Genomic DNA, 25,361 nt, shown 5'->3' with positions numbered 1-25,361 from the left:
GCAGTATGAGATGATGCTTTTCAGCACCTTCCTATATCACTATTGCCCAATATAGGTGTTTCCCATATTCTGGGAAACATATCAGTGGGGATTCAAACCAGCACCCTCTTGCTCGCTAGGCAAGTCATTTCCCCACTGCACCATTAGGTGGCTAGTGTAGAATATCCAATACTATTGGTATATCCAGTTGGGATGTTGTGTCCCAGACTGTCACACTTCATTCACTGCATTTCCCCCCTGTGCTTCACTAGTTGCATGTATCAACGTGGAAGATCCAGCACTAAGACACATTGTTGTGGAATTAGCAGTGCAATTCTACTTCCATCTCAACACACAAAAGCAACTACTTTGTGATGTTACAAGGAGTGTGTCTGGGAGTGCTCCATGGCTCTAAATCAGAGCTGCACAACTCTGACGCTCCAGCTGTTGTTGAAATTCCATCATCCTCAGCCATTGTGACCAGTAATCAGGAATGGGAGTTGAAGTCCAACATCTGCAGGAGAACCAAAGTTGTGCAGCCCTGCTCTGAACAGTCTAGATTTAATGCAAGTCCATTGCCATATCAAAATATATTGCTTTAACAGGACAATTGTTCAAGATAAGTTAGGACTTCAGTCTTCATAAAAGTAGTGGTTGTAGCACATAATTGCTCTTACGGTTAGTTTATCATGGTCAGTATTTACCAGTTACCAGTATTTACCAAAAACCAGTTTACCAGTATTTACCAAAAACCAGTTCTCCCTACTCTGGTTCACTTTTTCTTACAATGAGATTTTAACAACCAAACAAAATGCAAGTCTCCATCATATAAAATAGTTTATTACTCAGTTTTTAAACACATACTTTTCATTCTAAAAGAAGGCAGAGCATAAGTCAGCATACAGCAGTAGTTTGTTCATAAGGAAGCCAAGCTAAAGGATGCCAAGTCAACTTTGGCTCTAGTATTTGTTTTATTGATCACTGGCCTGCTAAGTCACATGGTAGGTCAGTGGTTCCCAACCTTGTGTTCCAAGCATTGTTTGACAACTCCCATATTTTCAGCTATTCTGGCTGGGACTAATGGGAGTTATAGTCCACCAAATCAAGGGGACCCAAGGTTGGGGACCACTGCCTTAGACGAACTGTCAAGCAATTCTCAAACCCAGCCTTAAGATTCATACCCAATGCATTCTTGTTTAAGTTTCCATTGCATAGGTCATCTAAGCAGGTACACCTTTCACCAACTTCAGGCCCAGTATTTTGTTGTTCAAAAAGGCATCAACTCAACATTCCATTCAATCTTGACTGAAGAGATCTAGCCATATAGCTATCGTCATGGCACAAGGCCTCTGTATGTTTCCCAGAGTTCATGGTTTACCCTAATAATTACAACCTAGATCCATTGACATGTTCCCCTCTTCCAGTTTACTATATACTTATTAAATACAAATAGTCATACCTCTATACACTATATACAAGAACGGATTCTATACAGGTGACAGCATTTCTTGTTGGTGAGCTGGGTAATCTAAATAGCAGAATTCATTCACCTATTCAGATAAAAATCAAGTCTGAAGAGAAGCTAGTTCTCATATTGCCAGCTGAAAACAGTGCACGTTAACCCATCAACCAGTCCTTCACACTTGATACATTCAACCCATGCTGCAGTTTCTCCCAAGGAGACAAGGAGGACATAAGCAAGCTCAGCTGTAACTGGGCAGTTTTTGTATTAATCCAGTTTTTGGCTTACTCTTTCAACAGGCCAAGCTTCTTCAGAGCCTCCCTTCTGTTCTCATCTGTCGCACCCTTAGGGGTGATTTTTACACTGACACAAGATGGCCTGGGAAGCTTAGATGGGTTCTGAAGTGGATACGATCTTCGCTTGTCATTTTTCTCCTGCTCGAAACTATGCATCCGGTTTTCCTTCAGATCAGTGAAGTCTTTCCCCATTCCAAGGGAAGCTGGGCGTGGCCGGTTGCTCCTGAGAAAATTTGGAGTAAACTTGTCAAAAAAGGAGGTTTTGCCAAGGGAACCACTGTTCTTAACATTCTGGTCCTCACTGGTAGAAGAGATATAACTGCTCAGACCCACACCTGAACGCTCTAGTGTGTTGGATTTGACATTCATCTGTTTGATACCAGGACTATTAATTTCAGATGGGTGGATTCCTTTCTCACCAATTTGGTCATGGGGTTGGTCAGGCTTCTTATTAAGAGTGAAGTCATCCACATTTATGCTTTCCCTGCTGCTAGTCCTTGGAGTGTCTGTTGGTTTTGGGTAGGCAGAATTTCTGGCCATGTATTCCTCTGTTTTCTTCTCTTTATCTAGTGGGAGACCCAGTTTCTCGAGAGCCTCCCGCCTAGCTTTCCCCTGTTCTTTTTGTAGACAGTGTGCCCTTTCCATGGAAAAATCACCAGTTGCAGCTCTGGGTCTGCCATTTGATGGAGCCAGCACCTTTATCTTGTGACTGGGGTCTACATTGAGTGACACAGCATTACTTTTGCTAGTTTTGAGGATAATATTTGGTGGCAGTTTCCTGGGCTTTGGTGCAGTGGGAGGACCCTGCTTGGAGTTAGAATCTAGGGTAGCTTCTTCCAGTGTAGGTTTTTGATAATCATCTTGAGCACTGATAATTTCTTCAGACCTCTTGCTACTTTTGGGAGACACAGGATTCAGAATGGCTTCCTTCCCAAGTTCCATCTTCTCTGGTGAAAGCTGCTGCTGAGCAGTCTTATACCCATCCTTTACAACAGTATTCTTCTTAACTTCAGAGTGATAAGGTGTCCCATTTTCAGCATCCTTACTAAGAAGTGGTGGCTCTCGTCTCTCTTTGGAATGGCCCTTCTCCCAGTCCTGGAATGGTTCAGGGGGTGGAATAACTACCAATTCCAAATCAGAAGTTTTTATCTGCGTACTTCTATTGGGCTGGTCATTTGGCATGTCCACATTTCCATGCTTAGGAGGCCCCCCTGAAGTGAGATGCATCTGAGGCAAAGCTTTTGGATCAGCAGCTTTAGAGGCTGTTTCAACAGAGGAAGCCTTGGATGTTTGGGGAACATGGCTTATGCTGGCAACCTTTGGAAAGCTGAGGCATCCTGGGGTGACAAAAGGAACAGAACCAGAGAGAGATTTTTTGCTCTTTTGTTCAGTTTTTCTGTGCTTCCCAAGATTTTCGTTATCCAGCTCTACGAAAGAATGAGAAGGCAAAGAAGAATAAGTATTGTCCCTTGCATATATTTTGGTTACCCTCAGACATCTTAATTAGGAGGAAAGTGGCAGCTTCTACTACAAGGGAGAAAGGTCGGCAAGGGAGAAAGTGGGCTGAAAAAGGAGAAACTGAGGCTCTGTTCTCACATTACACTTTGCAATGGTAGAGGAGATTTGGATAAGCCATGCAAGGTGAACAGGAGATAAATAGCAATAGCAATAGCAATAGCACTTACATTTATATACCGCTTTATAGCCGGAGCTCTCTAAGCGGTTTACAATGATTTAGCATATTGCCCCCAACATTCTGGGTAAAGATAAAGCTTTATTGTTGTGAGCCGCTCTGAGCAGTAATGTACTGGAGGAGCAGGGTATAAATATTTTAAAATCAATCAATCATTCACCCAACATGGGCACATCATGAATACCTCCAGGGAGTAGGGAAGAGGAAAAGATATTCAAGTTCAGATATTCACCTTACCAAAGCAAATCCCAGTCTTTAAAAATAGTTCATCTTGCAGTGGTAAGATACCAGATCTTACTACAGGAGGACGCATTCAGAACAAGACATTCGCCTTACCAAAGTGATACTGCAAAATCCTTAGCAGCAACCATATTACATGAAGAGTAAGATGGAACTAATCAGATGTGAGTTCCAAGGTGTAAAATGGTTAACATACCACACATATGCAGTTTATGAAGTTTGCAAGTCATGTGCATTTCACTACTACAAATATTTCTATACCACTTTTCAACAAACGTTTCCAAAGTGGTTTTCATAGAGAAATAAAGAAAGAAGATGGATCCCTGTCCCCAAAGGGCTCACAATCTAAAATTACAGAGATGCGTCAGAGCAAAAGATAGCATTTTCTGAAGTTAGGTTTTTTGAGGTCACAAGAGGACTTCAGTTTCTCCATAACATGTCAAGACATCGTTTGGTCTTGAACAACAGATACCTTTGTGTGATGCAATTGGGCATAGGTCTCACTTGCTTTTATTTCCAAATGCTAAATCAATGAATACAATGCAAAATTAAACAAACAAACAAACTTTGAGCTATTTGTAAAGGTGGCCTCTGACTATGGTAAATAAGCACTAACAAGTATAGACCCATGAAAAATTGTTGTGGTCTATCTCTGGTGTGCATGCATTACCTGAGTCTGCTTGGTGACATTTTAGACACCTTTCCTCCTCAGAAGCAGAAGGGGTTGTGACTGTCTTGAGGGATTATTCCTCAAGTTGATAAATTTCCTGCTTTTTTGTTGTTGTTCAGCCCTTCTTGCTAATGAATTCCATTATTTCCATTCACCTGTTTGTTAACTACCCTCTGAATCTACAAACATTCCACTCGATTGAGTTACACTGGGGCAATTAAGGGGGGTTTGCTCCATTAGGCTTTTTCTCTTCAGATTTTTGTGAGACTGACACATGTGTGAGTTATCCCAAGTCTGCTGGTACCTCCTTCTTTCCCACAGGTGCTCTGATTATGTGTCCATAAGAATCACAACATTTCCTGCTCTTTATATTCGGGTTGTGCATGGAACCAGTCTTTGCGGTTCAGTTCAAATTTGAACTGAATCGCAAACCGGTTCGGTTGAACCAACCAGTGGTTCAGCCTGTTCAATCAAACCAGGTCGAGCCAGTTCGATGGGCGATACTTGTATAGGGGGATCCAGTGAGGATTCCACTTTACAAGCAAAGGGGAAGATTTAAGAGATTTAAAAATATTTTTAAAAGATTTCCAATTCCAAGGGCGGCTGGGGGGGATGGCGAAAAGGCACCTTACTATCAGCAGCACCTCTAAACCCCAGTGCTCCCCCCAGAAGCATGGCAGCAGTGCAGTTCTGGTCTCTACGCATGTGCAAAGGCCATTTGCATGACCTCAGTGCATGCGGAAGCCCGAACCATGCCACTGCTGCGTAGGCCATACTGCTGGGGGAGCACTGGGGTTTAGAAGAGCTGCTGCTGGAGCCAGTAAGGTGACCTCTTGCCACACCCTCTACTCCTGGCCGCCCTTAGAAGCCTTTTAAAGGCAGGATTCCCCATTGCTTGTAAAGGGGAATCCTCACCGGATTCCTCTTTACAAGCATAGCCCGTCAAACCGGCCCCCAACAAACTGGGCCCATTTCTGTTCGAACTCAGACCGGCTGCCTTATTTTTTAGGCCAGTTTGGTTTGAAATTAACCCAGTTCGGTTTGAACTGGTTCTGCACACCCTACTTTATATAGATACAAGATGCAGCTGGAAAACTGGATCCGTGTTCTATTTTCTCTCCATTTGTTTTAAAACCAGAAATAAATCTTCAGCCAAATCATGCCTCCTATGATCATTTTAAGGACATATTTACCTTTGGGAATGTCTCTTGTAGGCCATGTCCGTGGATGCTTGGAAGGCTCAGCACACTCAGAATCATCTGTAGAAAGCCCACTGTCTGCTTCGGTATCCAGAGAATCTAATGTTTCTTCAAGGAACATAAGACATTCTTTTTCCTCCACTGATAAGAAGTCATAACCACCGTCACTCTTTATGAGAAAACCAAAAAATCAAAAATCCTGATCAATATTAACAAGGAGACATAGCAACTCACTCATAAGAGCAAGACTTTATCTCCATTTTCTTACCCACTTCCCCCCATGAAAAAAGACAAACCCTTTACCTGCTGCAATTAATTAGTGAGAACTCCATTACCCTGTAGTATTTATACAAAAATGATCAGTGAACCTTCTAACCAAAACGTCCCCTAATTTCCTTTTGTCAGAGAGGCCATTAATTTGCTAGGACTTCTGCAACTACTATTGAGGGGAGTATTGCCAACCAGTATTTACAAACTGAATTTTATTATAATCCCATTATAAAATAGATGTGCTGGATTATTTAGTTAAAATAAGTTTGGGAATTAAATCTGCCGATTTTCAAAACTCACAGAATTAGTTTACTTTCAGTATTTTCAGACACTGACATTCTACATTAAAGTGCCAGACTTTCAGAACACATTAAGTATTTTTATCTTCAGCTTGTATATTTTAAACATACAGTACTGATGTAGCAGATATGCCAAAATAGCAATAGGATAGTTTGAATGTTTGATGTACAAATAGAATTGGAATGCTGTAGCACTGGCCAGGTGTGCCATAAATTAGGCCCGTGTTTCCTCTTCTGAGGTAAGCCATGTAGGATAGTGTCTTCTCAACAAGGTACAGCTTTGTTACAGAGATGAGAAATCAAAGCTTGAACCATACAAGAGGAACTACTGTGCCCATACTTATTATATGCAGAGACTGGCTTCTAGAATGTAACAAAATAAGTGGAAGCTCAATTGAGGACTGCAATTTGTGGTTAGCACATATCTGGTAAGCCTCAAGTTAGACAAGAAAAAAGTTGATTTTCCTTTTCACAATGTGCATATTTTATTTTTTAAAAGAACTCTACACTGAAGGATAGAAACTATTAGGGGACCCCCATCCTAATGGCTACAAAAATGAGTGTCAAATTTGGAGCGAATTTGTTAAGTTATAAGGCATTCTTAAGAGAATGCTACAGTGATTGGGCTGGGAAATTCAAGATCTGAGCCATAAATCTTAGCGGGCGCTGTTTTCTCACCCTAACCTACATCACAGTGTTATTGTGATGATAAAGTGAGATAAGCCCACAAATGCTGTTCATGATTGAATACATATGTGATAATTAAAGCATGTACTGAACAGTGAATAAGCAGTATTGAAAGAAAGAAAGACTCTCCAAAAATCCCCAATCATCTTAGCATGCAGTCCGTGTCCACATGCCTTGCAATAAAGACTCAACTTGATACAACAGCAGCAGTTCTGTGTATTTAATTCTGTCCTGCCATAGCTAAGCTTACCTCCCTGCAGCCTTAAGTGCTTCTCTTTCAGCACAGTCACTTGTAGAATCAGAGCCCTGGTTGGCAGGGGGACCTTGCTTCAAATGACAGGCTGCAGAGAAGTAAACTGTGGACTAGGAGACTATTCTGAACTCTTCACCTGGATACCCATTTTGCTTTAAACTCTACCCTTTTTTCTACATAAATGCATCAATCCTACATTTAGACTGCTGCCATAATTTTTCAAAGTAATTTGTTTTATAGCGGTTTCCCTCATAAACACAAAGTAATATTATGTAGATATAATTAAGTATTTATTCAGAAACTTCTCCTTCCCCTCCCTTTTCCTTTCTGACTCCACCCCCACCCCCCACTCTTTACAGGATCCCCACTGGGACAAACTTCTCAACAACAAAACATTAAAAAAATTGCTATATAGAATACAAAACAGTACTTTTCTTGGAATGGACAAGCATTAAGCAGCTGTGACTACACCAGCTCTAGAGCCTTTTCCAGCAAGGTTGGCTCATAGCTACCATATGTGGTTTTTTAAAAAATCAATTATTATTATCATTATTATAATCATCATCATTAACAACACGACGTTGATTGAGGAAGTTTCTGAAGCATACATTTTTCAGTGTTCTCACATCTGGAAGGGGAATTTTGCATATTAATGCTCACCACTTAAGAATTTTAGAAATGAAAGTAATCCTTTGGTGAGTCAAATACTCACAACAATCAGTTACCTCAAACAAGATACTTATTTGAGATACTATACTCTATGTTGCACCAAACGATACTGAGCAATATACATGTATGTTTGAAATGGCCTTTCTTTGGCCCTTAATTATCACGAACTAGTGATTTTCTAGCTAGCACTGTGGGCTGGTTTGGACAATACTCTTCCAGCCCACGTGATTAAAAAGGGAAATGTGCCAAGCATGCATGTGTCATGTTGTCTTTCACAGATCCTGACATGCTCCTAGCAAATCCCTTTATTGTTACAGGAGGGCAGATTGTGCACACCACTTCTGTACACATACTCTGGAGCATACATCGATTAACTGTTGAGATTATTTCCCCACCCAGCAACAAAGGAATGTGCCAGAAGGGCATAAGGACATCTGTGGAAGATACCACAATAGTCATGCTCTTGGTGTATTTCTCTTTTGACTGCATGGACTGGGAAAGTGTCGTCCCAACCAGCCCTGTGCAGACATAGAAAGCCATTTGTTTATATAGTAATCAAGTTTCTAGCCCTTGTGGTAATGTTGAAGAGGCAGAAGCAGCTTCCAACAACAGAATGCTCCTCCACCAAAAGTTCCGATATCACCCACTAGACTTCGTGGAGTGCTTAAACCATTTGGTTATTGTGTTGTACATTACATTAAGCCTTTTCAGAGTAGCTGGAACAGAAACATTCAAGTTTACCATTTCAGATGGGCTGGAGTCGTTGCTGATCATGCTGTCACAGCTGCCTGCACTACCAACAATTGCTGTGGGATCTGGGTCAGCTATCCACAAGTCCTTTTTAGGCATATCACAGAACAGACAAGGCAGCAGTGAAGATGACCCAAGAGTTCTAGAGAGGGAAAACACACCACACATGTACACTACAGTTTCAGGACAGATTCAAGACCAATCAAGCCCCATTCAGATGTTGTAAGAGGTGGCTGTACTCATGTACAGCCACCAAAGATTTGCCTAAGGCCCACTCAGCACATCATTCTCCCACCCGCCCCCATGCATGTCACATTTACAGCATTTATCTTAAGCGGCGAATAATGTTAAGAGTGATGGTGGGCACTTCCATGAATGGCAGGCTTGGGCAACAAGTGCAAACAGTAGCTCAGTCTTTCATAAGGTCCTTATTGCACTTCCTGTTCACCCACCACTGCCACTGATCCTAGCAGCACTCAGAAGTGCCATATGACAAGGTTAGTAGGTTGCCAGAACCTAAGGGGTATACTTGTGGGTCAAATGAGCTGTAAGCCAGAATTTGGCTTTTAAAAAGCCAAATCTGGTCACTCAGCAAAACTGGAACCCCTTTGGTGTGTTGACAGAAACCCCAATGAGACCAGCATATCAGTAACCTCTAAGTGACTAAAGTTCTCATCTTGAGTTTAAACCCTGCTATATTCAATACATTTTTTGTAACTTGTCTCAGATACAACTGTCAGTTTAAGAAATAGCAGACAATTGTCTGTCAGGAGTAAAAGCCAGCAGCCAGGACAGATATTCCAAGCTGTAGACTATGACCAGACTTAACTACTGCAATGAAGGGATTTCATGTACTTCTCCATATCTATGAAAGGGAAGTCAGAACAGTTGCACACTCCAGCCCTATTCAGGCATTTAGCCTGAACACATTTGGGGTGGGGGTGGGTGGAGAACGCTGCTTGTGGATTCAATGTTTGCCTCTGCAGACAAGCAATGCATGGCTAGGGCACAATTCAGTGTGGCCAGCCAGTATCCACCCCCTGCCCGCCGCAACATACTGGCTGCATTTAGTGTGCATAGTATTTTATTTTGAAGCCCAAATTTCTTCCTGTAGGAACACATTCCTTTGGATTTACAAGGAGAGCAAAAGAACTTTTCATAAATACATCTCACTTGATCATCATTATTGCCTATAAGCTAGCATCACTGGGAAAACCTAGGTAATTTTTAAATAATTCAAGGTCATCAGCCAGCAATAGAGAAAAGAGTAGTTTTTAAAATAATTCAAGGTCATCAGCTGCTATAGGCAAAACGTGCTTATTTACTTAAGGTAGAGGCCAGGGTGTGTATGTACTTGCCACATACCTGACATTCCTTGTATGAAGGAGAGTGCCTTAAAGAGACCAGAGAGATAGCAGTATAGTTAGGAACAGAAGTGTTTTTTGTTTTTCAACAGAGGTCCCATCCAGTCAGCCCCTTCCTCTCTTCCTGCTGTAGTATACGATCAGTACTACAGGAAATGGTAAAAAACATACAGGCACCTACCATACCGAGATTGCTGTTCCCTATGCATGGATAAGTGTGGATTAAGTAGGATGCAATCTGAGCTGCATGGAGGAAATGCTTAAACCGATCTCAGAGACCAGCATATCCAGAAATCCTAGACCTACAGCAGGTAAAGATTCAGACAAGATTCCAGCCAGGCTCTAAATCCAGGGTAAGTTCTTGGGGAGGGGGCAGATGTGCTGAAGAATCAGCAGGCACTGGAGTCAAGAGCCCTCCAGTCTTCTCCATTAGTGCCCACACCACCACATTCCTGTTCCCAGAAATCATGGGTTTGGAAACAATGTCCAGTTCCACTCTCACTTGTGAGAACAGTAAAGGCCTGGTCATTGCACAGGAAAGAATACATTCAGCCATACAGAAAAGAACAGCGATACTCACGCCAAGGTCTACACATTTCTCAGCTAACATTTTCCATGGTTTGGAGACTGGGAACATGCCACAGGAAAGAGGTATGTTGCATCAGACTGTGGAAAGGTAGCCTCCTTGCATATGCAAGGAGGGTACACATAAACCTGTGGCATTGTTTCTACTATCCTTGCATGTGGAAATTCTCTCTACCCTTCCACAGTCCGATGTGATGCAACATACGTCTTCCTGTGGCATAAACTGTGGTTAAATCTAACCAGGATTGCCTCAAAAACATGGATTTGCAAACCTACAAGCCATGGTTTTGCAGTAATTAACCACAGCCTCAATGCAGAAGCAACACTGATGTATAATTATAGCAAGCTATGAACGCGGGGTGAGAATACATGCATAAGAGGGAGGAGAGAATGTGCAGTCCTGCAGCACATGACTGATCACCAAACCCGAAACAGGACTCTTGGGCATTTTTTAGCTGTCTTCCCCAGATTGTGTCACCTCAAGCAGCTCACGGCCATGCTTTCATGCTCCCCAGCTTCTCACCAGAGAGCTTGGAGTTGCAGATCCAGGAAATCACACTCACTGAAACCTTTGAAGTTTCCATGTTATTCTTCCCTCAGTCTTTCCTAGACCAATAGCCAGAGAGCAGGGATTCCCAGTTGTTCCACTGCAAGTTTCCCTCTGTTATATGTGCAAAAGCTTAGACACACCTTCCCCAGATTTGTTCTCAGAGCATCCTTTTCAGCCAAGAACCCAATAATCATGTGGATATGGGAGTCATCATCCAACTTCCACTCAAGCAATAAATGGGCTTGCCCAAGACTATGCAGAAAAACCAGTGGCAAGAATTACATCTACGCTGGTCTGTTCCTACCACTCCCTCCCCAAACATTGCTCAGTACATTAGGCCATGCAGTCTTGCAAGGATGCAGTCACAAGCTTTTCAACCAGTAGGACATGCTTTCGGTTCCATTCCTTTGCATGTGTCACAGTCTGTAAAGTCATTCACCAATGGATAGGAAGACTACTCCCTCTTACCATGGTTAATTGGCATTTAAGCTCAGCATTAATAACCAGCTGCTTTTTACAATGAAGTGACACCAGTCTTATTGGTAAGGAGGTGCTAAAGCACATCTTAGGGCGTGTCCATTTGAAATATAATAAGCAACCTGAACCCATGTGTTATTACTCCAGTGGACAGCCTTAAACAAGAGAATCTGTAATGCATTTGAGGCATAATCAACTTGTGGAATCAACTTGAGGCATAATCAATTTGTGGAATTCTCTTCCACAAGATGTGGTGACAGCCAACAACCTGGATGGCTTTAAAAGGGGCTTGGATAACTTCATGGAGAAGAGGTCTATCAACGGCTACTAGTCGGAGAGCTATAGGCAACCTCCAGCTTCAAAGGCAAGATGCCTCTGAGTACCAGTTGCAGGGGAGTAACAGCAGGGAGGGTGGGCATGCCCTCAACTCCTGCTGTAGACTTCCAGTAGCATCTGGTGGGCCACTGTGTGAAACAGGATGCTGGACTAGATGGGCCTTGGGCCTGATACAGCATGGCTGTTCTTATGTGTGTCTACTAATTGTGAAGTTTCATTTTCATGTAGGGAAGAGGGGGCTGAAGCAAGGTACTGTTTTATAGTGGCTTCTTTCACAAACATGAAGTAATCTTATATAGATTAAGCTAAGTTCATTCAGAAACAAGTTCATTTTCTCCTTTCCCTCCCTTTTCCTTTCTGACAATCCCACCACCACCACACGCACTCTACAGGATCCCCACTGAGACAAACGTCTACACAATATAAGAGATACTGGATAGAATACAACAGATACCCATTCTCTGCTGTGTCCTCTACTCCAGCCCTTAACATGTCTTAGAATACCCCACATACACAGCAAACCATCTAGCAAAGCAAATTTTTCACTTGTCTCACTTTCTTCTAGGTAGGAGATAAGAAACTCCTAAAAAGGCAAGTCCTACTTGGGACAAATCAACTGACCTCCTGGATTATTCAGTCCACATCTAGTGATCACGACGCAGCAACAGGGTTCATATAAAGGCATTTTAAAGAGCAATATGATCAAGATTCCCATGTTTCTCCTCTCACAGACAGGCAGTTATCTTGGCTAAGACACATGGATTATTTTCCAATACTGAGTCCTTATGGAGGAGAACTTGGACAACATAGTGACTAACAAGTATTTAGCAAGACCTCTACTGTGAATGCTGGATATTTAACACAGGCAAGTCAGAGGTGCCCTTTCCCCCAGACTTTGGGGCAAAAGTCTGGTCTCCCACACACCTGGCCTGGCCCCCTCCAAGTTATCCCTAAATGTCCTGGGGTGGCCACACCACCTGCCGCTGGCCCATGCTGCATCTAGTGGTGAGTAGTTTCCCTGCCCATCCATTGCAGGCAGCGCACGCGCACAGTGCGAGTGACCAAGCACATAACACACACACACACACACACACACACACACACACACGTCATCGCAGCACACGAGGGAGTGAAGCATGCTGCAGTTTGAAGGAGCAGGGCTGCAGTTGAGGCCACTGGGTGTTCTCTGCACCCAGGAGGGAAGCAGGCAGCTACAGCAGGCAGCAACTGACCCAGCAGCCACTGACTCTCCCATCCCACTTGGAGGCTACCGCAGAGGCAAGTTGCAACAACAACCAGTCCAGTGGCAGTGAGGGGCGAGGCAGTGGCCAGCCTAGCAGGTACACCTGCAGTGAGCCAGCCAAGCCAGACCAGCCCAAGCATCTGTGTGTGCCTCCCTTGTTGGCTGGTTTGCCAACTTGCCATTGCCAGCCACACACACCTAGCCCAGACCACCAATGTGTGAGCAAGAACAACAAGGAAATTGAGTCAGCTGAGTTCTAATGCTGTGGGTTTGGATCTCGGAGTGGGTGTGGAGGAATGACATATATGAGTGAGAGAGAGCATGCGCACGGGGACTAAAAAAAAAAAGGTCTGTTGCTTCTACTGTTATGGTCTGTTTTCTGGGTGCTTTTGTTAAGCATATGTTAAGTTACATGTTGAAATGTTTCTGCCAGTGCATACCTGCACAAAGAACCCTGTTTTACATCTTTCCATTCTTGTAAATTCAGCTGCTTAAATATTGGATCCTTTAGAGACAGAGTGGGTGGGGGGAATGTGAGATGGGAATAGGTTATGTTGTGTGTTGAAATGTTTATGCTAATGCATTTTTGCACAAATATACTTGTTTTACATCCTTACTGTCTTGTGAGTTCAGTTGCTGTTTGTGCCTTCAAGAACCCACGTGGTAACAATACTGTGTATGTCACAGAGTGTGTGTGTGTGTGTGTGTGTGTGTGTGTGTGTGTGTAGGGGGATGATGCACATCTTGCCGCAGCAGGGCAAAAGGTCCTTAGGTGCACCTCTGGGCAAATGGCAAGCTGACAAGGGGCAGAGAGTCATTTACCACCTGGCTAAGCAGTTGAAGTTCAGTTAAAAGCAAGCTTCAACAGGGAGGCCACCTTGGTATCATGGCACCCAAGCCCACATGCAGAAGCACAAGCAAGCAGGGCTGCTGGGGTTGGGGGAGGGAACTCCCTCTCCAGTACCAGGCCTATAGTCAGCAGAGGCATGTCATCCCTCTGGGACGTACCTCTCCCTTCCCATGTCACCACTACAGCCAGCTGCCTTCCCATCTTCTCTTCCCCCTTCCAGAAGAGGAAGTTCAAGTTGAAAGAGAAGACAAGTTCTGTGGACACTCTAGCTAGAGCACTCCCAATAGATGCCTTCTCCTTCATTGACTTTCTCTTCTAGAAGGGGAAGGAGATAGGGAAGCTGGCTGTAAGCAAAGAGGAAAAGCAGGAAGTCTTAATTGGGAGAAGAGGGGGTGGGGAGCTTCTTGTTACCTCTATATTCACAGCCAAAGTGAGCAAAGGAGAAGTCGTGTCCCTCCGGATGGGAGGAAAGAACCATCCTTGCCAGTAGATCATGGGGTGCCCAATCCATATACACCATAATGGGTGCAGAAAATCCTTTTCATACACCTGCTAGCAAAAAAAAATGTCAGCATGTGCTGCTCACTGCATACTGCCTGATCAGCACCAAGCTTGCTGGCTTTTGGTGCTGGGGAAAGTATCCAGTAGTAAGACACAAGGGCTAGCAAAACTACACATGCCTCAAAGACGGAAGGGAGAAGCAGCTGCATCAGCACCAGTCTCTGACCTGGCAAGCGAGGCCAGAGAGGAGGAGGCAGGGCTGCATCAGCACCAGACTTGCCTAGAGGATGGGGACTGCAAGATGGCAGTTTGCAAGGCACCTGGAGTGGCATGAGTCAACAAGCTACTTCTGACAAGAGGCTATTACTCAAAGCCAATATGGGCAAAGCTTCGTGGATGAAGGACATGTGGGTAAGCCTCAGCAGGAGGCCCATGGGGTTGCACTACTGTGGTGAGGGACAGGACATGCTCCCACTAAGTTACTACCTTTGTTTATTTAATTAATTTAAAATATTTATATCCTGACCCTCCAGTACACTACAGTTTGGGGTGGCTCACAATAATAAAATAGATGCAAGTAATAAAATTAACCAAACAAGTTAAAAGTCAAGTTAAAAACCACAATCAGTATTACGTTCAAATTAAAAGTTATTTTAAAAGCTAAAAATAGAAAATTATATAAACTAAAAACTAAAGAACCTACCAGATATAAGCAAAGATGGAGCATTAAAAAGCCTGCTTAAAAAGATGTCTCTGTTGTTTTTTTAAAAACACTGAGGGAGGGAGCATGGCAAAGGTCTTTAGGGAGGGTGTTCCAAAGCTGAGGGGCCACAAATGAAAAGGCCCTGTCTCTAGTGCCTGCAAACCAGATCTCTGTTAGTGGCAGGGCCATGAGCAGGGCCCGAGAGGATGAACAGAGGGGCCTGGCAGATTCATATGGGCGAATGTGGTCCAACAGATACCCCGGCCCCAAGCTGTGTAGAGCTTTAAAGGGCAAGACCAGCACCTTGAATCTAGCCCGGAAGCAGACCAGTAACCAATGAAGCTGCCAAAGGATGGGTATGATACTCATGAAACAACTTGCACCCATAAGCATCCTTGCAGCAGCATTCTGGTCCAGCTGAAGCTTCCGAACAGTCTTCAAAGGCAGTCCCACGTAGAGCACATTGCAGTAGTCCAATCAGGATATTACCAATGTATGAGTGACTGAGGTCAGGACCAACTTCTCCAAGTAGGGTCGCAGCTGGTTTACCAGCTGTAGTTGGTAAAAGGCGCTTCTGCACACCACCACCACCTGCGCCTCCAAGGACAGCATTGAGTCCAGAAGCACCCACAAGCTGCGGACTTTGTCTTTCAGAGGGAGTGTGACCCCGTCCAAGACCAGATTTACCTCATTACTCGGATGATCAGTGCCATCCCTTGTGGGGGGGTGCAGGGCGAAGGTGCCCACCCCCTGCGTCTGACATCAGCAGTGTCTGACGTCAGATGCAGCAGGGGGTGTGGCCTCACACTGAAACTGGGCCGTGTACCTCGTTTCAGAGCAAATGCCGGCCAACGCTTCAAGTGCATCACTGGCTGGGAGCTGCTCTTCCTGCCTTAAGGCAGGGAAAGCAGCTCCTGGACACACTGTGAACACAGCGCTGTCGGTATTTGCTCTGAAACAAGGTACACGGCCCCATTTCAGAGCGAGGCCACGCCCCCTGCATCAGGCTCAGGGGGCACTGGGCTTGCTTCGCCCCCTCCCCGGGGCAAGCACACACATGCTGGTGGTGGACAGCCGCAGTGGCCACTGCGTGCACTACCGCCAGGAGCCGAGCGCTCGGGCAGTCCGCGAGGCTGCCTGCTGCTCGCTAGCACAGCGGGGGCCCTCCAAAACACAGGGCCTAGGGCTACACCCCCGGTTGCCCCGCCCTAAGGTGGGGCCTGCAGATTATCAGTTCTACCAACCCAGAGGACTTTTGTCTTACCTGGATTACGTTTCAACTTGTTTGCCCCCATCTAGTCCAGAACAGCCTCCACGGCCCCATGCCTGAGGCAGCCACCTCATGGAAGGTCACCTATATCCCATTAGTTCTATGTTAATTGTTAAATAGATGGCAGTCACTACCAGTAGTTGGCAATATGTATTTGATAACAGTTAAAATCAACACACTTTCTATGCCAAATAATTCAAAACTCAAAATATTAGGAGTAAGTTAACTGATTCCCGTGTTTGATTGGTATGTGTACCTCTTAACTTTTCCCTTAACTGGATGATGAGCCCTATGGTTACTAAAAAACAAATTTTTCCTGCCCATGAGGCATTTTACCACTTGTACCATTTTGTGCAAATAGGTAAAGTAGGGTTGCCAACCCCACAGGACTGGCCTAGAGTATCCAGGTAAATATTTTAAGTAATCCTAGTGATTTAAATAGACTGATATTGGGGGAAAGTACTAGGGGGGGAGGGGAAATCCTGGTACAACTTCAGTCAGAGTTGGCAATCCTAATGTAAAGAAACTTACGATAACAAAAAGAGTGAAGGGTTGGGGGAGGAAATCTTCAGGTTCTAGTATTATAGCACTCCCTTAAACTGCCCCTTCTTTCAGGCTAGCCCCCTTAGATAAAGGACTGAAATAATACTTAATATATACAGGCTTGGATCCAAGGTGGCCCTTGCATTTTATTTATCTTTAAATTTATATACCGCCTTTCATTAAAACAATCCCAAGGCAGTTCATCTGCATAGGGAGGGGACAAATATTTCCCAACCAATCCCCCAGCCAGTGTTCTGCATAGGGATTCCCAGATGCTGTTGACTACAACTCCCAGAATCCCCAGCCAAAGGCCATTGCAACTGGGGATTCTGGGAATTGTAGTCAACAATATCTGGGAATCCCTCTTAGAGGGAACACTTCCCCCGGCTGCAGCCTCTGCCCCCCACCTGCTGTTCCAGAATTTCCCTTTGCTCTCAGGAGCAGCTTTCCAGGAAACACAAAGGCCTACAGTAGCAAAGCACCACTATGCACACAGACAACCACATGTTGCTCTTGGGTCCAAGCCATAGTTCATAGGGAATGGCTAAGTGCAGTATGACTGGGACACAAGTTAGAGTGATTTACAGAGCCATTTTGTTCGGAAGTCCCCTCACAGCAGTAAAAATACAAACCCAAGACAGACTTTCATCTAACAGGATCAGCACTGGTCAAACACCAAGTATAAATCGCAAGTCTGTCTTATGTCTGAGAGGAACAGGTGGACTTCTCAGATGATCTGGAAGGATTGAGACACGATTGGAATCTCTCTCAGCAAGACAAAAAGTTAGAAATGTGCCATCTGAAGGCTTCAGGAGCTAGTTATTTATGGCTCTAAAATCTGACATTAAATATTAACTAACCTTCCGAAACTAATATTTCAGCAACACCAACTATGTACATAGAACAGAGCAATAAAATGTTCTTAAGGAAATGAAAACAGGGGTGGGTCCAATGCTTAAGATATCAACAATGCATACATGAGCCAACTGGGCAGTAGTTCCAATATCCACTCTGTGACCTTCAGTTACATTACATCAGAATCTCTTTACGACCCAATTACATATCAGAAGATGATAAAGTGTTCAACCAGTTTCAGAACAGGGCCATAGATTAAACACAGCTTCCTATACACAGTGGTATCAGGTGAGCATAGGTGGTCCATGTTTTCATAGGCAGCAGCCCTCTCACCCACCCCTGCCGCTATGGCGGTAGCACACTCCCGATCCTGGTGAAGGCACTCATGATGGTGACAATGGCAGGTGCCAGCCTCCTCATCCCAGCAATGGCTTGCTCCTACCCCATGTGGAACTGCTGGGGATGGACAGGAAGTGGCGGAGGGCTGGAGGAGCATGCTGTGGGGAGAACAACTTGTCAGCAAAGGCCCCAGGGATGAGCAAGGAGGCCTCAGTCATGCAGGTTCTTGGAACCCATGCTCTCTATAACAGCTCCACCCCTACACACACCCCTACAGGGGTGTACACACACACACCCCTACAGGGCCCTGAGTGCATGTAGTATAAAGTAAAGTGTGCCATCGAGTCAGTGTTGACTCCTGAAGACCACAGAGTGCTGTGGTTGTCTTTAGTAGTATACCAGTTTCTTTTTAGACTAGATCAAGATGCATGCCCCTACAAGATCAGATTGCATGCTCTAAGGTTGGGTTTTTAAAAGTCACTGTAAGACAATTATTAGCACTTCATACTGAAAGACACTGGTCTTTGTGGCATTATAAATATGCTGTTCACCATGCTGTCACAGGTGACATTAACTGCCAGCTTAGAAACTTACACATTGTTGCTTAACAAATTAGATTTAATGTGGAACTTGAGTCTTGTTTAGAGCTCTCCTCCTCTCTCCTCCACCACCCACAAACAAGTTCATCAGGAATCACACTGTACTATAGGATGATTCCAAGGGCAGCAGGAAGCCTCTCTTCCTATGTTTACTTCTGGTTAAGTTAACATTGCATAAACATTCAAGTTACCAACAAATCTCTCTTAGAAGAGGGAAGACAGTAAGGTATTACAATGAAGCCTTATTCCCATAACCATTATTATGGATTATAGTGCTTTCCAACACTTCCCCAGGCAAATCATTATGACAGTTCTGTTCCACCAAGATGAATACAGCAACCAACACTTGATCATCTTGGTTTTCATTGTCCAAGAAGGAGACCAAAATTAGGAGACTGCCCATACTTGGCTGGGCACACTACAAGGCTCTGGGGTTCTGTCAGTTTGGAAAGTGGTCACATGTTCTACAGGCCTGTTCAAACATCTCCCCTGCTGTTGCATTTTCTAGTGTCTTTGGGTCATTGTCATCATGAATAAAGTTGTCCTACTTTGTGGGACCACTGAATGATGAAATGGGTAAACCAAACAACTCAACTTAGTAATCATTCAGTCCACGCAAAGTAATCACACAGAAGTGACTGTCCATCATTTCTACATAATTAATGCAACACATTCATTATGGAAACATTACATACTAGTAGTCTTTTCCGAGTACCAAGACAAACACCACCACTCTGTTCTCCCTGCAAGATCTTATAGTCACTGAGGGAAGGTCAATATAATTGATTTGTATAGGCTAGCCCCAGTTTTCAGCTTTAAATACACACAGCTGGGTGGACAGAATCATAAAGTAAAGGTAAAGTGTGCTGTCAAGTTGGTGTTGACTCCTGGCAACCACAGAGCCCTGTGGTTGTCTTTTGTAGAATACAGGAGGAATTTACTATTGCCATCTCCAGCGCAGTATGAAATGCCTTTCAGCATCTTCCCTATATCGCTGCTGCCCAATATAGGAATTTCCCATATTCTGGGAAACATACCAGGGGGGATTTGAATCGGCAACCTCTGGCTTGCTAATCAAGTCATTTCCCCAGTGCAGCATTAGGTGGCTACAACAGAAACATACTTCAAAGAAAAAAAGTTCCCTGCAAGTTTAAGTCAATAGCCTTGTTTAAAAACTATATTTATTTTAATGATCAGTAGACATTTTTGCCATACCTGCCTACATATTTATAATAATAAATAGAAAGAAAGTGTGTTGGCAGTTGAATATGCAGAACTACCCATTTTAATTCAGCTACGTGTGCTGCTATTATTTTTACACCACATTTGTCAAGCCACATCAAAAGAAAGGGCTGATGTTTTGCTCAAGACACAGAAAATGCCAGACACATATGCACAAGCAGCATGACCATCATCAAACTACTTCTACATGTACAAAAGAGAACTCTCTAGTCATTTTACCCCTTACAGCTACATGTCTCCTGCACAATCATAGCTGCCCACTATCAGATTGCCAGCACTCACCTGTTTAACTACATTTAACTTATAAGGAACAGATTTCCTCCCTATACCATGCTAAAAATAATTTCTCACTCAAGTACAATGTTCATTAGACTCCCCTCCCCCACTAGTAATTGCAAACTTTTTTAAAAATACCAATAAGATGTTTGATCAAAATTAAGCACCTTTCCAGTTATATCTTCCAAATATTTAACATGCTTTTGCTAATCTTAACTAGAGAGGAAAAAAATTCTTGGTGTATTATACAACTGAACAGAAAACAAAGAGAAAGAAACAATTTCTCAGTTGAAATAAAAGCATTGGTTTTTTAAAGAGCTAGCTTTAATCAGCTAGGAATAAGTAACCTTGATCTCCTAAACTTAATAACCAGATTCCCACCAGTATCTATAGAAAGACTGCACTGAATATAGCTTACCTTTGCCAGGAAAGCCCAGCCTCTCTATACTCCTTTAACAGCCCAAAGATGTCAGTAGAAGTAGTGGGGCGGGGGGGAAATCAGCACAAATAGGGAAAATACATACAAGCAAGACTGAACAAGCTTCTTCCCAAACACACAGCGTGCACGCTCTCTCTCTCCTATTTGTACCTGAATCCAGAAACACTCCTTTTCCTCCTAAGCAAACATAGTTTAGTTAGAGTTTAACTCACCTTTGCTAGGAAATAAACACAATTCCAATCACTCTACTGTACACTGACACGACAGACAAGCAATACCACCTGCTCTGTTCTCTTTTTGACCTCCCACTGACTTACCTAGACAGGTAAATTCCTCCTCTGTCTTTCTTCACTCCACCCTGCCACTGACTCCTAACCAATCACACATCCTCCACCAAACTCCTCATTCCAGCTGTTCCAAAGAGGAGGGGGAGGAGTGATTAAAGAGTTCTTAACCAACCACATTTTTCAGTTCTAGACTTTGGCAGCCATAAGTGAAGCAAAACAGGTGAGGAATTTTTGTTTTCTGCATTTTCTAAAGACAAACCCTGTTGCAACTAAGACAAAATTGCTGCAAGTGACTCACTATTCTCCATATTGTATGGAATGCAGGAAAGAGATGGTTTTTCTCTTTCAGGTGTTTTTTTTTTTTTTTAAATAAAATGACCACAAAACTGCCTACAAAATAGTGAAGCAGCACAATAATCCTCCCACCCCCCCGCTTTAGAGCAATCCTGCAAATGCATATGCGCTTGTCCTCTCAGTTGTAAACCCACTGACAACATGGAGTTGAATGTAAAGTTTCACTACCTTTTATTTTTCCTGCTCTTCTTAGGATTGTTTTCTGTTTTTCTTGCTCTGTGAATTGACCAGAAATATAGAGTCAGAGGATGGTCATTCTTCCAAAGAACGGGGTTCTAGGCAGAATCCTCTCCCATCAGACATGATGATGTCAGGTAGCAAACATCCCCTGCTACCTGAGCAAAGAGGCACCTTTTAAAGTGGTGAATCTCTTTATTTAGAGAGCAAGTGGCCCTACCCATCGCCAGCACAGTATTCCTCCAGTGGCTGTTGCCAGTGTCTATCTTGTGTGCATTCTTAGACTGTGAGCCCTTTGGGGACAGGGAACCATCTTTATTGTATTTATTTAGTATATTGGGAACTTTTGTTGAAAAGCGGTATATAAATATTTGTTGTAGTCTTCAATCCAACACAATAGGATGCTTTGATTCTTTCCTTACTCTCTGAAACATTGTGTGTGTTCTAAGCCTTCCCTGTGATATCTTAAACAGTCTTTAACTACACTTAATTGTTAACATGATGCTTTTACCTACCCTCAGGAGAAAACTTTCTTTCATCTATCAATTTATAGGATAACACATAAAGCTGCCTTAATCATTGCTCCACCCAGGTCAGTACTGTCTGCACCAGGGCCGCATAACTTTGGTCCTCCTGCATAAATGTTGGCCTACAACTTGCATCATCCCTACAGTGACCACTGTGGCAGGGAATGATAGGAGTTGTAGTCCAAAAACAGCTGGAGGGCCAAAGTTGTGAAGCCCTGATCTGCTCTGGCTGGCAGTCATTCCTCAGGATTTCAGACAAAAGTCTTTCTCAACCTTCCTTGGAGCTGCCGGGGATGGAACAGAAGACCTTCCAAATACAAAACATGTGCTCTACTGCTATTGAACTACAATCACTTTATCAGTGTAGATTTTTGGGGAATATATTCTAGCGTGTTTACAGACATATCCTGTGCATGTTTCCTCAGAAGTGCCATTAAATTCTGTACCCCAGTACACAGAACTGTACTTGTAGTACAGTTGTTCATTGCAGATAAGTGATGGTGATCAGGAGACCTCATTTGGGTCCCAGGTCTTGTTTTCTAGGGCAGGGATGGATATTAACAGTTGTGCTATGCCTGACAATGAATATGCTTGAGATGGGCGACAAATGGTGAAATACAAGTAACTATCTTAAATGAATCAGACCTGCAGAGATTCTTACTATCCAGAGCAGTGCTCTCCTGTGATCTAGGTTGAATTAATCATGATTTAACGTATTGTGTGTGTGATACTGATGTCCTTACCATACATGTCCATAATACAGCACAGAATTAAGAACCCCTACACCTCACAGACAATGGAGACTTTTAAAGAAACTTAAGTGCACCTAATTTGTGCCCTAGGCTGTAGCCTGCACATTGTTTTGATATTTATGAGATTTCCTGGGTCCCATGGAAATACATATCCATATTGTCATAAAAAGGATTGGTTTTTGTTTTTAAATCCTCAACCACTGACTGCCTCACGACTCTAGGAACATAATTTAGCAACCAGACCCTTTCTTGATGGGAAAGTTTATTTGCCCATCCTCCTGATTCAAAGTGTTCCGTGACCAAAATCCATGTGCATGCAGTAAGGCATCAAAAACTTAAGTATGAAGGACTGAGCATTTTTGTGAATTAACCATTGTGTCACCTATGCAATCAATCCTCTGCGAAAAGGGATCGAAAGACTGTGAAAGGGGCGGTTTCATTTGTGTAGGGGAGGAGCTGTACTTCAGTGCGAGTGCACATACTTTGCATAAAAAAGGCCCCAAGATGAATTCCTGGCATCTCCAAGTAGGGCTGGAAAAGGCCCTTGTCTGAAGAGCCTAGAGAGAAGGGTGGCCTTCATTCCATTTATTTCTTTTCCTCTGCCTGCTCTTTCCTTAGGATGTAGCAAGTCATTTTTCATTGGGGAAACAAAGATAAATCCTAGCATCAGAAGGGTAGGGAAGTAAGTGGCCACAAAAGAGGTTTCTGGCAAAACAAAGTTCATACAGGGCAAATTAATTATTATTGTGGGGGGCTGCCCCTACTTGCCCCATCACAACACCTGCCTTTCCTTATCTCTCCTTTTTGTTTTTCCTGATTCTCTTGAAAGCCATGGTGGTGGTATCACTAGACAACTTACCTTAGGATGGAGATCTGTGGTCTAATGTAAGAAGGCTGTTCTTATGCTTGCAACTCTACCAAGCTACTTCATATGGAGCAGACAACTGCCCAGCAAACTTTCAAATGCAAGAGTTCCTTTATTTTGCCTTCTCAGATGTTTGATGTATATTAGGTTCCACCTTCATTTGGCATGTTGTTCTGCTGCATAGTTTGTTGGCAACCAACACCCTCAAAAGAGAAACCCATAGCTTTGATTCGAGTATGTTCCTAACTGTTAATTAGCTCCTTCTAGGATGTGGCTTGGAATATTTATTTATTTATTACATTTCTATACTGCCCAAAACTTGCATCTCTGGGCCGTTTACAATTAAAATAATTTAAAACATCAAATGACCTAACAAAAGCATTTTGAATTTAAAAAAAATTAAACCCAGTATTTATTTATTTATTTATTAGAACCATAGATCTAATTAAAAGCCAAGGTGAATAAATGTGATGAATATATTAGTTCATCACAGATTTATTTTCCTAGGTGATTAATAGAGTGTGTTGCACGGCTCTGCGAGTGGGATATTGGAAGAGGTTATTTTCCCCCATTCTTTTTTTAAAAATAAAAACATGAATTACTCATGGAGCAAGTTTGCCCTTATGTATTATTACCATTTGTCCAGTACTGAACCTAAAAAAGATTTTTACTACAGCTAATGGCAATATTGATTTTCATCTTTCCATTTGTCCTCTAGCCATTTCATGAATGTTAGTGGGACAAAAGTACTGGAAGTTTAGCCTTCTGTAGCCAATACAGTTTGCTGAAGAATTTGATAGCTGCTGGAAAATGTGTTATTGAATTCTAAAATGAAATTAACAAATATTTCAATAACAGACATTAAAAGTTAAGTTTTGATGTTGATGATGCCCAGTTCCCTGACCAAACTGATATTTTCCAATGGATATACAATTCATTCTGAAAAGAATAACTTCTTTTAACTATTAGAAGAAAGAAGAAGGGCACCTTTTTGCAGATTTGAGATTCTAGCAGATTATTAATGTCAGTTAGAAACTATTACTTAAAAGGCAAGCTGAATTTTCTTAGTTTATCACAGTTATCCATGTGTTATTTAACAGACAAGTTTAAAAAGGTCTTCAACCCAGTGTTCAACTACAAATCCAGAATGTAGCTTGGAACAGGGGCGTAATGATGGTGGGGCAGGCAGGGCATGTGCCCTGGGCGCCACCTTGTTTGGTCACGTGAGGGGGCACCAAAAAGTGCCCCCCCAGCCCCTGCCTTTCCCCCCCCCAAATTTTTTTGTTTGAATTTTTTTTTTTTTTTTTGGTGCGCAGCAGGCAGTGTGGGATGCATTGAGCTGTCCCCCTCCCCCTCCCCGGGTCCCGGCGGCCCCACCCATTGCTCCTGGGCACCGCGGCACGGGCGCCTAAAGTTGTGCCTGCCTGCTTGCTGCTTCAGCAAATCAGCATCGGCAACGGACCTTTCTTCGTCATTCATATCACTCCGCTGACGGATGCTCACTCCCCCCCCGCCCCCCCCACCAGTCGTGCATGCGTGTCTGGCCTGGCTCGCCGCCTGCACGTGGACTTCGTCTTCGCGGCGCTATGCCAAGTTTGTCCTCCTCCTGCGCTATGCCAAGCGTGGCGCAGACGGGTCGTTTCCCCCTCTGCCTAGGAGATCTCCGCCGGCAATGGCTCCCTCCCTCCCACGGGCCTTCTTCCCTGCAGGATTCCCCCCACCCCGTCTGCTGCCTTCCTTGGCCTGCCTGTTGCTCCCCC

At 43.5% G+C, this 25,361-nt stretch overlaps 1 protein-coding gene across 4 annotated transcripts in view; it reads right to left on the bottom strand.

The window, feature by feature from the left end:
* Nucleotides 1-799: 799 nt before the first annotated feature.
* C4H1orf116 (chromosome 4 C1orf116 homolog) overlaps nt 800-25,361 on the bottom strand; it is a 44,967-nt gene continuing 20,405 nt past the window's right edge. Inside the window, exons 2-5 of one of the 4 annotated variants that reach the window (XM_053249668.1) lie at nt 21,449-21,496; nt 8,459-8,609; nt 5,534-5,708; nt 800-3,164 (exon numbers count right to left, since the gene is read on the bottom strand). In XM_053249668.1, coding sequence (XP_053105643.1) covers nt 1,726-3,164; nt 5,534-5,708; nt 8,459-8,609; nt 21,449-21,496 — 1,813 coding nt within the window. In that variant the 3' untranslated portion in view covers nt 800-1,725. The other 3 variants (XM_053249670.1, XM_053249669.1, XM_053249672.1) reach the window with 3 other exon arrangements.

Source organism: Hemicordylus capensis, chromosome 4, assembly GCF_027244095.1.
Source record: "Hemicordylus capensis ecotype Gifberg chromosome 4, rHemCap1.1.pri, whole genome shotgun sequence".
NCBI lineage: Eukaryota > Metazoa > Chordata > Lepidosauria > Squamata > Cordylidae > Hemicordylus > Hemicordylus capensis.
Note: the sequence above shows the minus strand (reverse complement) of the source record. Positions and strands in the feature narration are given on the sequence as shown.